The sequence below is a fragment of the Aquila chrysaetos genome, chromosome 3, assembly GCF_900496995.4.
Source record: "Aquila chrysaetos chrysaetos chromosome 3, bAquChr1.4, whole genome shotgun sequence".
In the NCBI taxonomy this organism is placed as follows: Eukaryota; Metazoa; Chordata; class Aves; order Accipitriformes; family Accipitridae; genus Aquila; species Aquila chrysaetos.
The window spans coordinates 36,773,707-36,792,709 of NC_044006.1; the positions used below are offsets into that span (position 1 = coordinate 36,773,707).

General features: G+C 39.7%; 1 protein-coding gene across 6 annotated transcripts in view; it reads right to left on the reverse strand.

The window, feature by feature from the left end:
• The window catches only part of LOC115339732 (ubiquitin-conjugating enzyme E2 E2), a 221,254-nt gene that overhangs the window by 19,771 nt on the left and 182,480 nt on the right, over positions 1 to 19,003 (reverse strand). For 5 of the 6 annotated variants that reach the window (XM_030010122.2, XM_030010121.2, XM_030010120.2 and 2 more), the window contains exon 5: positions 4,864 to 5,011. In XM_030010122.2, coding sequence (XP_029865982.1) covers positions 4,864 to 5,011 — 148 coding nt within the window. Of the gene's footprint in view, positions 1 to 102; positions 162 to 4,863; positions 5,012 to 19,003 lie in introns of those variants that run through there. The other variant, XM_030010125.1, reaches the window with a different exon arrangement.

Consider the following 19,003-nt stretch of genomic DNA (forward strand, 5'->3'; position numbering starts at 1 on the left):
CAACAGACAAGCAGCTTTACACTGCTGATATAACATAACATGCCACTGAAGTGTCTGAGAGCAGAGTCAGACCAACTAACCTGGCTAGTGCTGACCCAGGTGAAGTGGGTACTGCTGTCAGTTATTTGTGCATTTCCTTTGCCAGAGGTTAATGCCCTTTTCTAAAAAAAAAAAAAAAAAAAAAGCTTTTTCTTTCTTTCACTCTTCCTTCCTTTTTTTCCTTTTCCCATCATTTCACTAGATTGGGTTGTAAAGCAGACAAAGAGTGAAAATGACAGGACTAAGAAAGAAATAACCTTTGGCAGGGCTGCCAGTGAGATAGGGACATCCAACAGGGAGCAGTAAATATTTCGGTGATGAATTATGACAGTGATGATGAGCGGGTTAGCCTGTCTAGCTGTACCTCATGCCCTGATGAACTCCACACGAGTCAGGCACGTTCAGGAAGGATGACTGCAGTGCAATGCTGGGGCATGAGAGGGCTGCGAGGACGAGCAGGGGAACGGAAAACCTCTCTTACAGAAGGAGGCCAATAGCCCTGGATCTGGTTAGTGTGCAGCAAATAAAGACCAGGAGGGAAGAGGATGGTTCTTCATTAATACATTGGGAATGAAAAACAGGAAAACAGTCACTCAAGCGATAGGATAAGAGTTGCTTAAAAACAAGTGGGTGTAAAATTCCCGCAAGTCAGTTCAGGCTAGCAGTCAGGCAGAGGTTTCTAAAGAGCAAAGCAAGCGAGGCTCTGTAGAGCCCCTCAGCAGTTACTTTGGTTACAGCTGCCAGCCAAGCACTCAGCCCAACCGGGCACATTTGTGGGAAAGCAATGTCGTGGCCGCTCCCCGACTCAGGCTGTCCCTCCTACCCTCTGTCTGCACCACTGTGCGCATCCCCATCGCAGGAGCTGGCAGCCAGGCACAGCCTGCCGCACGCAGGAGAGGGCCAGGAGCATCGCTGAAGCATTCGGTTTGGGAATGTCAATTGAGGGATAAAATCCCCACTGACTGCGGAACTTGTGTGTGGGAAAAACGGTAAGGAGCTAGAGGCGCAGGATACACCAAAAGGGAAGAGGCTGGTGTAAGGGAGATGTAGCAGGCTTTGTTCTGATGTCCTAATCAAGGCTTAGCTGCGTGTTATTAAGCAGACACGATTTGACGTTAGACTGTTCAGACATTGGGGATAATGAGGCCAGCCAAGTTCAGACTTTGAACATGTGAAGAAGGAGGCCACGTGAAGAAAAAAGTTGCAGTGCAGTCTCGTCGGTGTTTCAATTTCTTTTCTCTGAAGCATTTGCAAATGAGAATTTTCCTGGGGCTCAAGAACCTTTGGCAGGGCTGGGGTGGCAATGACCGACTGAGAACAGTAAGCATTTTAACCCAGATCAGCATCACCAGCTCTCTAAATATAAAAATAATTAATTTGTTTTTGTACTTCAAGCTCAGTAAAAATACAAAACCTCAGGGGCCATCCACACTTGAAAGCTCCTTTAGATTAAGGCAGTGTGGGAATTTACACTCCCTGGGCTCCACTTGAATACTTAAAGTACAGTTGACTTTTACTCCAAGTAAGACAGTTTTTCGTGACTTAATACATTTTCAAAGAGGGGAGTGTCCACATATGGAGTTACTCTGGAATAACTACCCACATAGGCAAGCCCTAGAAGCTAGCACTAGAAGTAAATATTTTCAGTGCTTGAGCACAGAGCCTATGAGCACTTACTCACATACTCGGTTTCATGCAGATAAACGTATCTATCAGGTTTCACAGGGCTGCTCATGCACGTGCCAAAATATTTACAGGATTGGGGCCCTGCTTTGTAGAAAGAGATGCGTACTGTGCCCCAGAGTGCCACCTTAAAGAAAAATACGAATCCCCGGATTGAATGCTAGTGTATCCCATCATCTCTCCCATCTCTCTGATACCATTCCAGTTGGCTCTCTTGCACTCCCAGATAATTCACACATGTTTACTCATACACAAATCCTACGGCACCCCTTCCCCCCATGAAAAAGTCAGCCAGCTGTTACAAAATTCAGACATTTCATTAACACAGTTTACTGGCTGATACTGCCAAGCAAAATAGAGACAATTAATAATAATCAGGACTGAAGGGTCTGAGACAGGTTATGAGTAAAGGATCGTATTAGTTGCTTAAAAAGGACAAACTCACTCCTGCCTGGAGTGATAGGGAACAAAGGGCGGTGATGTATAACCGGGGAGGAAAGAGACTCTCTCCGTGGCTTTTGTAGATTACTGTGTGAATGACAGGAGCGGCAGGAGCAAATACCTCTTTTCATTTGCTCAGCCTGCTGGAGAAGAATAGCAGCGCTTGCCAATGAAGCTGCAGCTGTGCTCCAGCTCCGTTTAATCACTGTGTATGACTGAGGGTTAATTAGCTGCCATTCTTACTTCTATTTGTTGTTCTAATGAAGATTTGCATAAATGTAAGACTAGGGGGTAACTGATACTTGATTTTTCCCTTCAGAGAGGTTCGGGGTGGAAAACTCGCCCATCCTGACTGTTTATGTTTGTGGGAGATTCAGTGTTGCCTTTCCATTTGACCTGATCTGCTTCTGGCTGATGAATGGTGAACAAAGAGTTCAAAGTTGCTTATCAAATCGAGACCCCTGTTGGGCTTCTGCCTTTAGAAAGGGGCAGACTAGTTAGATGAAGAGAGGATCGAGGGATTAGAAAACTACTCCCAGCTGACAGAGAGGAAAATACATGTATGCATGTTTCTGTATCCATATACATAGATATATATGTGATATATTTCAGCGATAGGTATCTCGATATATATATATATGTGATGTATATCTCTATTTATCTATCTATCTATCTACCTATCTATCTATCTACCTATCTATCCATCATGTTCAATCTGAATGGCAAGGAACCAATCATTTGTTAATGATAAAATGTCATAAAAAAATAATGGGACAGGCAGTACAAACAGAACAAGCTGTAGCGTATTAGGCAGTATGCTGAAAAGTAAGAACTTGTAAGTTTTTACAGGCCTTCTGTTGTACATCACTAACATTCAAAGTTCACTTTTTAATAAGAAAAGTATCTAACACAAAACAGGCAATCTCAAAGGAAGTAAAAAATGACTCAGCAGTTCACAGCTACCTGCCATCAGCTCCTCATAAGAGGGGAATTCACAATTCAAATCACAATTCAAATCAAGAAATTGCATTCATTCCTCCAAAAATTATAGAAAGATTTTAACATGAAGCAGTAACAACATCCAAAACTACTCTGTAATTAAAGAGAACGTTTGAAAATGAAATTTCATAAAATTGTTTTATTTACTATGGTCATGGGAATGCTCACAGCTACTGAAAGAAACTGAAGAGAAGAATAACCTTCCATTTTTAGTGTAACTTGTTGCATATGATAATATATTATGGGTAACTGTTTTCAGGGTTCCTCTTACACACTTGTTCAGCTAAAACTGCTGCTTGACAGCATCTGTAAAATAGTCTAAGGGAAAGAAGAAGATCGAGAGGGCAGAGGTAGTAAATTTCTAAATTTCAAATCACTACTGGAAAGTAGCCAGCTTTCAAGTTGACTGTATCCCTCCAAAGAGAGGTGACCACAAGTGAGCACATACTTACTGCCCATTTCTCAATCCCAACACAGCTTTGCAGTGTCTCTAGCTCTTTACCTGGTCTCTAAGACACATGAGCAAATATTAATTTGCTTTTCTTTACACTTCTGTCATCAATCCGCCTGACTTCCTACAGGCACCTCTGCATATTTTGGGATAGACACTACCGGAAATCAATCTTTCCGAGACCTAAGCAGAGAGCATCCAACACACCTGAAATAAATGTGCCTGAAATGGTAACACAGGGCTCCTCTACTGCTCCAGCTCTTAGATGGAAGGAACATCATGGGTTTTAACGCTATATACAGTAACAAACCCACATGAAAATAAAAGCAGTCAATTGCATTTTTGCCCACTTCCACCTTATTTTGAGCTTTGAAATAATTCAATCTTCTGTTACAGCTTTTGATTCTCACATTCTGCCCTTTGCAAAGCAATTTTAGCCCTTTGGTTGCGGAGAAAAATTTAAAAACAGGAAACCTAAAGGTTTAAGAACTAGATGGCAAATTAAAAAGATATTGAATTGTGCAATAAAAAACAAACCAGCAACAACCCTCACGACATGTAAACAGATCACTTAATTTTTCTTCAATGATTCTTCAGTAATTTCTATATACTACCATTTTCCAAGGCTACAGTGAGAATCATTCATTGGTAAATAGGGTAAGAGAAAGTGGAAATTACAGATCTAGTGGTCAATAGCAGAAAACAAATCTAAAAGAGCTGAGGGAAGAGGTTAAGTGCTATGCTAGTTAATAAGAATGACAGCTTGCTTTGAATACTCATACTGGCTGTCCAGGATATTGAATAAACCTCATTTAAATTAATTTTCATTATTTGTAGAGTCTGTGTTAGACATCTATCATTGTCAGCACTATTAATATTCTTTTCAGAGACCATATTATCAGCATATTTAAATGAAAGCTTTCCTTTTCAATATTTATTAATTCATTAATATTTCTTGGTACTAATATCCTGGTTGTAATACTCAAATTAGTGCCTACTACAAGGTATTTTCTACTGATTCAACTTTCTGAATTAGAAGATTTTTATTCTCAGGTACTAAAAATGCACTTGAGCTCCTGAAATTGTGCTTTCTTTCTATACTATGTCTTAATTTAAATGAATGGCATTTCAAATTTACATTTTTGTCTTTTTTTGGTAGGTAGCAGTAAAACAGTGCACTGACCACATCCTAGTAGCAGACCAAATATGAACTGCGAATGAACGCAAACGTGAAATTTAATTCGTCTTACCCGGATTGCAGTCTGTGAGGAGGGAGCAGATGGAGAGGAGAACTTTCGAAATGGTTAACGCTGGACTCCAGTTGTCTTTTAAAATGTCCAGGCAGATGACGCCTTGGCTGTTAATATTACAGTGGTAGATTCTTGTCCGAAATGTTACCTAGAAAAGACAGCGTGTGTAAGTACAATGGTGTTCAAGCCAATAATTACATGATTATTAAGCAATTAAAAAATTATACAAACTAACATTCTGCTTTAGTGGTTGAAATGACAGTACTCTGCTACTGTCAGTTAAAGACTGGGCAAGATAGGGACATTCAAAAGAAAATAAAGAAAATAAAGTCTGTCTCTTCCACTTGTGGCTAGCAGTGGAACTGGTTTGTGCAAGGTGAGAATGGGACATATTTCCCAAGCTTCCTCTTGCCTTGGTCTCATCAATCTCATTATTTTTGTATGGGGCCAAAAAAAACCTATTCCAGCCCCTGATGTGGACAACATTCATAACTCAGGCCCACAGCTACTTCACGCTTTGAAGGGAGGCAGAGGACAGATTCTTCTGCTGTCTTCATCAGTTCATCATTTGACCCAATAGATTAGGCTGGAAAAAAAATGTGGAGGCATCACATCAGTGACTCCTGGAAAAAGTAGAGTGAAATATCTTTGAGAAAGGGCGCTCAAATAAGATGTTTTTATTTTCACAATTTAAGTAAGTCACAGCTGAATCAGTAGAATTGCTTACAAATACTTTTTGGGGTTTTGTAGTTGATTTTGAGGATTTCTGTATCTATTTTATATTGTCTCATAGGTGATCCCATATGTAACAAACCAAGAAGATCACTTCTTTTAGCCCAGAATGACATGCTTCTGCTTCATGTTGAAGATACAGGCCTTTTATTTTAAAAGACGGTCAGCTATGAAAGTCCACATCATAGTTCAAAATGAATACTGGGGCTACTGGATAGGAAGGGACAGTATAAAAAAACATCTCTTGGGGGTCATCAAGGACTAATTTCTCCATCAGTTCTACCCAAATGACAAGTCAAACCAGATGTTTTTAATCACCTGTTCATAACTTCTAAAATTAAGATGCATGATTTCAGTGGTCTACACCAGCAATAACCCTGTCAACAGAGGGGCTGAGTAGGCAGGAGACAACAGCAGGCAAAGCACCCCCCAATTTAGGAAAGCTGTGCTCTTCACTAGAGTTGGACAGTGCTGATAACTGGGAGTGCTTATGCACCTATCCCTGCTCTACCACACAGATAAACCTGCTTCTGGAGTGTAATGGAAACTGATGACGGGCATGCTCCTGGTCTGATTTTATTCAATATCAGAAATCTCTGTGATTTCAGTGGGATTGAGATCAGGCCACTTATCAGAAGCAGAAGAGAGGATACAAGTGAAATAACACAGTACCTAGTTTACTTCTATTAAAAAAAACCCCCATACTCTAACACACTGAAAAATTCTGCCCCTTTGGATTAAATCAAGCAGTTTTAACAAAACAATGGAAAGAAAAGGTAGTAGATTTCTGGTATTAAAACACTACATTCAACAAGAAATACTTATTCTCATAAGTACTTTTCCACATAAATCTGGGAAAGAACTTTCAGAGCCCACTGTCATGCCCCAGTGAGTTTTGTAATCAAGATCCCAACAAAGCAAGTTCATCAGTTTTTAAGCACATCTATGTCTAAAGGTATTGCCAATTAATAGGGTAATTTAATTGTTTGCCACTCCATACCCTACATATTTGTAGGTTCTTTCCTTCTCCCCCCCCACTACAGTTGTGGTTTCGCCTATTGTTTTCCAGCCTAAGTGCTTCACTTCCGGAACTTTTATGAGAATTTAAAATATTTCTGGCACAATGAGCTCAATTCATCCAAACACTATAGCCAGATGATCTATTTTTTTCCTCTCATTAGGAGTCCACGCACATTCAGCATTTGTAGTGAAGGAAGTGTTCTGCAAGATCAAGAAAATAGTATTTAGTGATAAAATTAAATGTTTGTCTACAAAGGGAAGCTATTTTGAACAAGGAAGGTTACAAATCCACAAAAGTTGTAAACTACCTTACACAAACTCTAAGTGTCAGAAGTGTCCACAAAGGGAGGTGGTGTGGAGGAGCATCTTGAGAATTGTAGGTCAGTGCTCATTAAGTCCCCAGCTAGATTAACTCCAGGCACTCTTACCCTTGAGATATAAGCAAATCAGGGAATGCTTCCTAGCAGGATGTCCCATGACTCAGGCAAACAATTTAGCACCTACTTAATTTTAAGTACTGTATGCTCACTTCTCAGTACATTGGTGGAATAAAGTTTTTGCTTAATTCTTTTTCCTGAACAAAGGTGCTGCTTTCCTATGCTTCCATGATGAAAAATTTGAGGACTTTATTCAGTGGTATCTGAATACATCGAGTAATAAGATACATGTGGTCTCACTGAATGCAGGGGAAACACATGGAATCCATCGCACAGATTAAATTATACCCTCTAAATTATTTATAGACAGGTCAGTCTGAGCTTGTAACCTACTTAAGAGAAGGCCATCAATTTGAGTCTGTATTTTAACATGTAACTGTTTTGCTGTCAGCTGAGAGGACAGACACTTTGCCACATGTTCCCCTGCCTCAGTTGCTTTTGAAGCATTGAAGCAAGGACACTGGGAATTTGGCAGGATTCAGAGAGCCACTGGGATGAATGGAGGTAGTTCATGTGTTTCCTAAACTGTTCAACGCTCCATTGCCACCTTAGGCTATATGGTGGATAAATGTAGGTGGGACTATACCCCTTTGTAGTTGGAAGGCTATTTTTAGCAAATACTTAGACCTGAAATATAGCATTTTTTCACTATGAGCACATCTTAAACCCCTGACACCGAAGAAGGCGCCCACTCACAAGATAAAGGCTTGCTGCTTATCACTGATAAGTATGTCACTTATCGCCAAACATGCCAGTGCACTTTAAAATGCCTGCCTAAGTACACTGACACATTTTAATGACAAAAAAAATCAAAGTTTTCAGAATTTCAAAAGAAGCTGTATTAATGACAGCCTTAATACGCTTGGAACTGCGGACTGACATTGGCAGGTAACAGCGTTCTCACCCCAAAGCAGCACAGAGTACAACTGGGATGACATACTGCTTTCCTCATCCAGGTATTGCCTCAAATTGCAGCTAGTGCTGGAAATGCTGACATGTAACTTTCTGGATGTTGTGTTTACCATACCCACATTTTAAAGTTATGCAGGGTCGTTCCTATTATATGTGTAGAGAGAAACTAAGTGATAATACCATTCCAGGGGAACTACATTTTCTTTATTATGGTCATATTTTTACCTCTGATGCCACTTAAATCGTTCCTATAAATGGTGCACTCTAATTCTGTTTATCCCCTAATGAAAATACCTGAACAATCCCATGCAGGGGCTCAAGGGAGTGTGTGGGTGTATAGGAGAAGTTATCCTCAGACAATTGAATGGTAGAGGAGTAATTTATCTTTTTTTTGAACGATAAGTGTCCTCCATGGATTTACTCTCTTTGATTCTGCAGTTTTAAGAGGGTATCTCATTTTTGTTGAATAAAAGTGCAGGTCAGAAAAATGCAAATTACAGGAAACAGGGAAAAATGGGACTATCTTCTGAAAACTGTAGGAGTACTATAAACAAGCTTTTGAAAGGTAATGATAAGGAATTTATATTCAATCAGTTTTGGAAGTAAACAATAACAAACTCATCTGTTTATTGACTGCTGAATGCCAAACCGTTCTGAATACTGTAAAACAGAATTAAACAAATAAAAAACCCCTTTATACGGTCTCTAAGAAGAAAATGAGGTTATCTATTCAAAAGCGGGAGAAAAAATGATTAGAAGGAAAAGAAGTACACGTAAAGCTATGGCTGGCTGTTACTGAATAAGCTTTAGGACTGAAAAAAGACTGTTTATAAAACCTGGGAAGAGTGAATTAAGATGTATTTCAGTTGACTGATTGGAGGCAACTGGTTATAGGCAAGATAAATCACTCCTGGACCTCAGAGTGATTTTGAAGACCAGTTTTCCAGCACGATGTAGTCCTAAAATCACTCACTATCTCTCTTTTGCACTGAATGTTCCTCTGTTAGGTCTAAACCCAAGCAGCCACTGCAGCGCTGGCATCCACGTGTGTGACTTGCTTAACCTTTGCTGTGAGATTCAGAGACAGGCACGTAAAGGCACCACAGCTCTGAAAGGGCTGGTCCCACAAACACATCTCATGCACTTTCAGACTCCACTGAATTCAGTCGTAATTCTCTCCAAAAACATTATCAGGAGGAAGAAATGATTCTCCAGTTTTGCATATTAGCATGCAAGGGGTTACAGCGTGCACTCAGGAATTGCTTTCTTCAGCTTGTTTGGGTTCAAACCCTCACCTCCCGTTCCTCATTCCCCCCACTGAAGCCTGGTGACTGTGCAGGGAGAGATGAAAGATTCCCAGAGTCAACAGGAGAATAAACAAAACCAACCCCCTTTTGCTCGGCCAAGACTGGAAGCAGGGCTGAGATCCCAGGGCTCTCATTCCCGCAGTTTTGGGAAGTTCCTTTCAAGCTCTTTCATTTCTTACAAGGGTGCAATCCTGCATGCCTACCTGAGATGAAACTTCTGTCTTCCTCAAATATTCCCCAGGAGTTCTGTTTTAATAAAACTGCGGTGGCACTACCTGAAGTGGAAGAAGTTGTACTGCATACAGAAAAGGTTATATATATATTAAAAAATATGATGCCCTTTATGATGATGTTCATGTTGCTCAGGAGGGAGTAAGTAGTTCCCATCTCAGTTTGTCAGACTTTATGAGCAATAGATTTGTCTGCTTGAATAGAGAGAATAATAAAACCAAGATCAGGCCTACACTCTTCTAGTCATATTAGAAAAATACTCCCAAACAACCTAAATGAAAAATATCTATAGCTCTGAGTGACACGATGTTCATGCAACAACTTTTACACTAATTAGCATCCTTAAATCTGTTACAGAGTGCACTTCATTTTATCTATATCCAGCACTGAGGCTGCCTTTCTAAGGCAGGGTGGTCCATCTCTGGTTTGTAACTATAGATTTGCAGCATGCACATGAACAACTGCTGAGATACTTAGTGGATTATCACATAAAGTGCATAATAAATGACCAACCACATGATGCTCATTGTTAAAGAGCATGATTTAAATGTATGCCAAGAAATGAACTTCAGCCAGTTCTTAAAAAAACTTGCTCACACCTAATTTTAGTTGGTAAAGAACAGCTATAGTTTATTTTACTGAAGGAAAATATATGTCACCTGCTTGACTTACAGAGAAGTCTGATATGCAGACTACTCTGGGTTTCTGTGGTAAAATGCACCATGTGAGACATAGCTAGCCAAAAGTGCTAATAATTTAAAAGGGATATAATAGCATCCACGTGAGTTAACCTTTAATATTACTGAAAATGAAACAGTATGCCATATGAGTAATTATTAATTATATTCATGGTAATTATGAAGCTGAGTAACTACTAACACTGTGTCATTGAACAGACTGTTGCAGGGAAAAAAATACTGAATAAGCACAGCAATACTAAACAGCTACATTATATAAATGAACTCATTTTGCACACAGATTTAATAGCAGAAAAAGTAAAAAGGGACCTTGATAATCTTTGATATACCTGAGAGGGCAAATAAAAACTTATCCTAAACTGTACAAAGTTTTCTGAAAATAAAGGAAGAGCAGGAGAGAACAAGGGAAATGGATTACTGTTCAGGTTAGGGACGCTCAGAATAGAAACAATATTGCAAGATGCAAGGCATCAAAAGCTTTCTCTGACAAAGTCAATATGAGTTTTTATAAAATGATTTTCATTTAATCAGCATAATCTTTCTTACAATTAGTAATTCCGTATGGAAAGTCAGCAATAAAGTCCTTTTATAGAGAGGAAATTTTTTAAGATTTACTGTCCATTTAATTTTTATAAAATAAATCCTCCCTTTCGTAGTTGAAAGCATGCAGGCTGTACTGTCCTACACACATGCCTCTCTGAGCTTGCCAAAGCACTCCTTCATGTTTGCTTTAATGCAATCCAACTCTTCTCACCTAAGTGTGAGTAAGCCTAGCACATAGCAACGTTTTTATTCTACATGAAAACAATCGTATATCACCATGTGACAGACAGTACCCGGCATTTTACTGTTCTTCCTAACTCTGCTATGCTTCTGTAAGAAGGGAGCTCTGGGCTCTGCTGAGGGAATTGAGGCAGAGGCAAGCACTTCCACATCCTAAATTTTCTTCTAAGAAACCTGGGCTTTTTTTTTTTTTCCTTGCCCAATTTTAATATGCCTTTGGGTATTTAGGTGCTCCCTACATGAGAAATTCTAGGCAGGTTGACCTCGAAATCGTAGTTTTCTGTCCTAATCACTTCATCTGCTCTTATTCTATAGTAACGATGTACGTAAAATTCTTTCTCTCACATCTGTATATATATCTGTGGGTGTGAAAGAGGACAAGAAAGAACATCGATACATGATGTCTTTTTAGATAACGTGTGGATTTTATGCAGTAATAAAATGTACGTGATATGGCATAATTACGTAGTTTCTGAAACATCCAATAGACACCAGAAGCCCTCTTTTGAAAATGTATTTGACAGGCAGTATGCAAACCACTGCTGTGAGGCAGACATACTCCCCACAAGATGCCTCTACAGGCCCTTTTGAGGAGCTTCGTGTACTGGGTATTTATAGGAAATAGAAAGAAATTACGAACCACCTAAGTTTGGAGAGGGAAAACAGGAGGATTTTAGTTGGATAGGGACATTTTCATCAAGACTAAATAAATCAATACAAACTACTGATATAAATTAGTATATTAAAAACAGAGTGAAAAAGAAGGCTATTCATTAGAAGAAATGGCAATTCAATTTGGCAATTACTAGAAGAATTATCAGATAACTGAATCCAAAGGAAACCTCAGAGATTTACATGGTATTGTTCCCATCAGAAGTGACTTTTGCATTTATTCACAATAAAAGGTAGTTATTGATCCTTTCCTCAGCCTGACATGTACCTGCTTGCACCTCTGTCCTCCACTTTACGTCTCTGTGATTCTGTCATTTTGAGAGACGGTAAAGTTTCTAAAGGAGCCGCCTGGGTTTGACCTGTCCCGAGCCCTGCACCGCTGCATGCTGCCCTGTAGATTCAGTGTTACTTGAAGATACGGGACCTATGGAATGAACAGAGTTTCACTGCAGGTGGGAACCACACGCTGCGGTTCGTGTGCCTGGGAAGAGTCGCTCTGAGGAGAGCGGGACTCGGGCTGATACTGCTAGCTCTGACACCGGTCCGCTGGTGGGGGGTTGTCCATTTCTCCCTCTCAAAGACTCCCGTGCATCTGATTTCTGCCTGCGGCCACCCAAAGTCTTCGCTCGCTGGGAAGGCCTGCTGGCTCCATTTATTGTCATGGATAGAAGGATCCACGGGCTGCTCTCAGCGAGAAGACATAAATAGCAAGGCCGGGTGAAGAACAAGGGAGTGCGGAGGCACAGCGAAGGGTCCGGGGAAGGCAGCGGTGTGGGAGCGCCCCAGGTGAGGGACCACCAGACGGACCGTCAGGAGGAGGAGGATGGGGAGGGCAGGAGGCAGCTGAGAAAAGCTGTGAGCAGCACAGCACTGAGAGCTCATGTGATGTGACAGAGGCTACGAGAGAAGCATGACGAGGCAAATGAACATAAGGGATGACAGGAGACCATCGCATTTGAAGGCTGGTCATACGATGGCAATATCTGGGGGGGGGGACAAGAGAAGGCAGATTGAAGCCCTACCTGCACCAGGGTTGCAGAGGTGGTAAATAGCAATGATCACATAGGCTGTACTTCAGGTTATTCCGAGTTTGAGAGCTTCAAATGTAAATTGTGTTAATAGTGAGATATGCAAGTTAAAGTGTGGGTCTGCCTTGTAAGGTTCATTTTAACAATTTAGGTTAGAAATACCAAGGAATGCTTATTTCTTCTCATCTGCTCTTGTAAGTACTGTTTTTCTATTACACTGCAGATAACAGTGTCCTTAACGGCCAATCACATATAAAATAAGCATGAAAAAGTAGAGTAGAAGCTGGGAACAAAAAGAACTGCCCTCGTACATGAGGCAGAACTTATGAAACAGGTAGAAAGTTTCTACCACAAGAGAAGGATTCCACATAATGATATTTAGTGCATAGAGATTAGTGCTATATGACAATTACCTATAAAAAATTGAAGAGATGCTTAATATTGCCATTAAGACCAGATTCTATAGACACTGCATTATATTTACAAAGGAAAAAGACCCTCCTTGCAGTCCAACAGCTGATTTAAAACAGCTAAGCTTTCAAATGCTGAGAACAATTTTTCAGTCAGTCGATAGACATAGCAGATTTACAAGGAGGAAATGGAGTTTTCTGTTATTTTAATTTTGATTTAGGGCTGATTTAGCATGTTGCAGCTTTCAAGTCCTGCGAACCATTTTTCAGTCATCTGAGATTAAAGTCCCTAGCAAGATTAATTGTAGAGTTGGGATTAAGAGATTTTATAAATCACTCAAATTCAAAAATAAAGCTAGCAGAGTACTAGGATAATGATAGATATATCCATATTGTATCAGCTACAGCTGAATTGAATTGACACTCTAATAGACTGAATGCAGTCAAATATGAGAGTAGAAGTTATTAATAAAGATTATTCTTTATGAAAATGCAGACACCTCCGCAGTGACAATTCCTGAGGGGAAAGTTCTCCTGGAGAGCATTCATTTTTCTACAAACACCTGTATGAAAGACCCTGGTATGGCTTCCTGATTTGTCAAGGCTTCCTGCCCCAGAGGGACAGTATGCAGGATAATGAAATTACTCCCCTTCCTTCAGTAATGATAGTGAACATAATGATGCAGTGTTAATTTGTTGTTACTGCTAAACTTTAAAGGATCTCAGATCAAAAGTTTGCATACTTGGGTAACTCACCAATTTCTTCTGTGGACTGAGGACAGAAATTGAGCTGAAATTCTTTCTGTCAGATCAGGCTGACTAAAAGATGTGATACCTCCTAGTCATATACACGTGTGTGTGTGTGTGTATATAAGTATGTATACACATATGCACCCACAGATTACCCCCCCCCAGCTAAGAGACATCTATCTATGTGTAGCTATATATCCCATTCAATACCCCAACGAAAGAGACAGAGCAAGAGAGAGAGCTTTCCTTTGTTAAAGCCAAGGGGCAAAGTGTCTGAATCCATTAAGGATGAAAGGAAGATAGTTAGCAGGAAAAAGAAATCTCAAAGGTATTTCTAAAAATGGTTGAGGGGTCACTGAGGCACTGGAGAAATGTAAGGTTATTTCCTTGGCAGGCCGTCTAAGTATTTTTATTCATTTCTTTAAGTGGCTGCTCTGAACAGGGCACGGCTTTCTCTGTTCTTCAGCCCACTGCACCACAAGGGAGATGCTGTATTTTGGGGCTGAAGTGAAACCTCACCTTGTGACCAAGACTGAAGCCTCAGCAGCATCTGGCCTTCAGCAGAAGCTGAGATCACATCCACATCTACGCCTCACTTTGTCTGTTCCATACCTTCCTCCTGTCTGGCATCTCATAAAACCAACGTGATACTTAGGATGCAGCTGAAAAGAGAACGGCGATTCTGCAGGCTGCCTGCTTTCTTGCTGACTCAGCCAACTGGGTGCTCAGCTAATTTCCGCAGTGCTACAGAAGCTTCCTCACAGTGGAGGCGAGGAAGTATTTTTAATTGATTAGAGCCTCCCAGAAAGCCAAAGCTAATTTGTCAGTTCTCAGATGAGCTGTTCTAAAAATCATGTTCTCTGGTTGTAGAGATAAACTGGAGTTAGGCAGGGATGGCCCTCCATCACTCCTATTCAGGCTTCATCAGTCACACGTAGATAAACTTTTTTGGGGAAGAACAACTCCCTCCTCTGCATGAGCGTGCTGCAGTTGTGAGTGAAGCCAAATGCCATTGATTTAAAAGGAAAGCAGAGCTGAAAGGGTCAGTAACCTCTGGCTCGGAAAATCTGGAGTCCGGTTTCAAGGCATAAGACAAAGTTTGAAAGACTGAAATAGACTGACTTCAAAGGGGGGAAAAAATGAATATCACGACAGCAAATTATACTCCGACTTACCACATGGTATATTCTGTTTTGGTGAAGAATAACTTAGTTTGATATCACACTTATGGCTTAACTTTAGAGAGACACTGACAGGTAAGGACAGACAAAAAGAACCAGACAGACAGACCTGTAGGGGAAAGACTGGCTGGTGCAGACTGGAGGGGAAACCTGATGGCAGTGATGCTTGGCTATACAAAATGAGGAATGTGAACTGGACCACACAGTATAATTAGAGGATATACAGAATAGAGATAAAACTTTAAAATCTTAAGGGGATGTGATGTTGAAGGCTACAAAGGTGTAAAAACTGAAGAAATACATAAAAATGAAAGTTTGGATAGATACTTTTTCTTTGTTTAAACAAAACCTGAATGAATGAGTGATTCAATTTCTTCTATGTGATAAGGTGGGAAAGCAGGTTAACTATCTAGAAGAAATGAAAATTACTTTATATGTTTGTTAAAAATCCCCCCAATATAGGCCAAACATCTTTTCTTCACGTGCGAATGTGCTCTCAGATGTTTTAATTTTATTTTAGTTAATGTTTTCCAATATGCAGCAAGGTACATTGTTTATAGAAGGAATCTGGATCCTTTAGAAAACACAGAGAACTTTGTATAATACAAACCAAACAATGGTTACACCATGAATGTATTTTAATTATAATAATAAAAATAAAATATATTTATCCAGAATCCACTTTCAATATATTTTTCTTATTTTAAAAATTATTTTACCCTTCCCAACATCCATGTGCAACATACACATGCACGATAACAGAGTCCATAACATCTGAGCATAGATAAGGAAAAGGGATTGTGGAAATCTTTCTGCAGATTTTAATACACTTTGGATTAGGCCCTTTAACAGTAACTATGTTAACTGATATGGGCATTTGCCTTTGGAACCTCAGGCTGGGTCAAGTAATTGCATCTGGGAAATACAGTTTCTGTTTCTTCCCAGGTCTTTTGTGGTCACATTTTTGGAAGATCAATTTTGACAGTACTCATGTAAATGTTTCCTTACTTCATAGTAAAAAAGGGATGAAAATGGCCCACAGAAATCTCAGGAGTAATGTATGAATTCAATCATAGCGAGAAATGTGAATTAGACCCTTTCTGCTATGTACTTACAGGGAGGTAATCTTGCCAACACTCAGGAATACATTTTATGTCTTTCTCAGTACATTCCACAGTCTTGTACTTTATCTTTAGATTTTTTAAGATGATAAGGAGTGGGACTATACTCAGAAAAAAATCTAGGATGATCTATTCCCATAACCCTAGGACCCATGATTTTGAGAACAGCACCAAGTATCACAAATCTTGTGGTGAAGTAGAAGAGATGTCAACACGCAGTGACACAGATAGCACCGTATTGTGAGGCCATATGTTACGTTCCACATACTCACTACCTTTCTTTTGCTAGAAATAAGCGTGTGGAGAACATATTTAACCACCATTTTCCAACACTACCGACTGGCAGCAGCTTCCTTATGACAAGCCGTCATCCTCCCACGCTGCTTTATTCAAGGGATTTCCCAAACTATTTTACCTCTGAATCAGTTTCATAGGGTCTGGAAAGTAGGTGTAATGAAATAGCAACCGTTTGAGAGATCCTACAGCACGACTGAAAATAGGGGTCATTTACAACAGTGGACAAAGTAAATAGAATAAGAATCCATGTGTACAAAATACGCTAGCAACATAGTCGGTCATATCTGACATAGTCACCTCTGCACATGTACTCATTACTTTCTTTCAGATAACAATTTCCCTCATCATAAATACTGGCCTTTTAGTAATAAAATATGGCATCATCAACTCTCTCATCCTTTATCAAGCAGTACATCTTCATGTGATTTATATGCACACATTTCTTACAATGACAATTGGCATCAAGATAAAGGCAGACAAAAAGATCTGTTATAAAGCAGGACAAGAACCACCTCTTTGCTTGATATTTCATTAATAAGCAATGCACAGCTGCATTACTCATATCTCAAAATAATACAGTTACCAAACATAACTGAGTGTGGATTGAAAAAATCTTTACCTTGTGGTGAAACAGCAAACTGGACCTTCACCTTCTCTTTTAAAAGGATGCCTATTGCATATATTGCCTCAAGACTCAACAGATTCAACAGAGAGAATGACAAAAGATATCCCTCCAACTTGTATTTCACATCTAGTTCTTCACATATTAGGTTTGGATCTCTTAGAGAACTTCAAGTTCCATTTTATACTCAATAAATCCATTTAGTGGATATGCCAATATCCCCTAAATAATATAACTTTAATTTGCTGGTGGACTGAATGTAACCATTGCATTACAGCTACTACAAACAGACTAAGCCCAGCAAAGAAGCAAACAAAAGGGTCCTGTTAAGATGGACCTTGTATAGCAAGTAAGAAGTCTGGAGTGGCCTGGGCTGGGCGGGAGGCAGGAAGACTAGGGCATCACCCCAGCTCAGCGTGCCCAAAGCTTTAGCCAACTGAAGGAGAAGTTATAAAGTTTCAAATTCTTTCTTCACTGTGTAATCACAGTTACCTAATCAGAAAATGTGCAGTCAGCAAGGTGTACAACCCCTGCAAGACTTGTCATTGACCTCAAAGCTTCCCTAAACTGGAACACTAAAAGCGGGAAACAAAGTTAGACTACCTCTAATACTGCTATACTGACCCATCTTTAGGTGACTGGCTGGGAAAGTCCAATTTACAGAATGACAAGTACTTTGAATTCACATCTCTCATTCTTTTATTAAAACTTTTCCTGATAATATCAATGTTAACTGCTATAAACATTACTACTGTGGCATTAAAATTCTGTTTATAAAGACTTCTCTTTCAATAGCGTACTCATGGCAATCAAATAGGAATCAGCTACTCTCTCTTTTAATGCAATACCTTTCTATTATAGACCAGTGTGGCATACCAACCCTTTCACAAATGTGTCAAAAAGAAGGTAAATATTTTTGCTCCCATAGCTCCTCCCAGGAAGATGTTCTAGACCCTCACTCTCCACACTGGCAAGGTGCACAATTCACCTCTTTTCACTTTGTTTCATAAAAGACAGGCCCATCAATTTACTTGATTCTATTAACAGCCCTGTGGGGTAAATTTTCCCAGTTTCTGTTCCTGTTAGCAAACATGTAGTTAAGAATTGCATTCAGTCTTCCAGATAAGGTCTTGCAAGTGTCTTTATATGACATTGGTAATTCCTTATCTCTACAGGTGATGCCAGAGGATGCATCTTAGGAGTGTATTTGCCTTTTTTATAGATGCATTAGATGGATGGTTTGTAATAATCCTGTGATCACCCAATAAAGCCTCATTTTGACACCCTCCCTCAATTATTGCTACTGGTTGTCGATGCCACTCTGCACTACCGCAATTCATCCCATTTCTGTTTTTCCAGTCTTCATAATCACTAGATTTTTCCTGTTTGACATTCCGCGCCTATTCGACCATGGTAATGACTGGCCACCTTCGTGTTGTTAGTACAGTTCTACATCTGTGGTTAGTGTCATTATTGACAGCATTAGAAAATGAATCTGTAAGGAATTCCGTAAATCTCTGTCTTTCACTCCAGTTTCTTGCCTTTGCTGCTGTATTTCCACATTCTTCCAGAAAACAGATGTAAAGCAATTACTTATAACTTCATGAACAATAGTGTATCTTGCACCTGCAGAAGTAATTTATACAGGGTACTGCAAAAGGTGCGTATTTTTGTCAGACTGCCACAGACCCCTGATGAATGATAGGAAAGATTAAATATCTCCACCTGCTTATAAAGGGGTACAACTCCAATATAAATGCTTTCATATTAGAAACAAATCCAAATCAAACAAATAACTGCTGGAAATTATGCAACCATTTGCTAAATAAATCCATATCCATCCAGCTATACCAGTAACATGCAGGCAAATTTTAGGCAGTTATTTAAATTCTTCACATCCAAATACTCAGTTTAAATATTCATTATTGCCTTGAAAGTT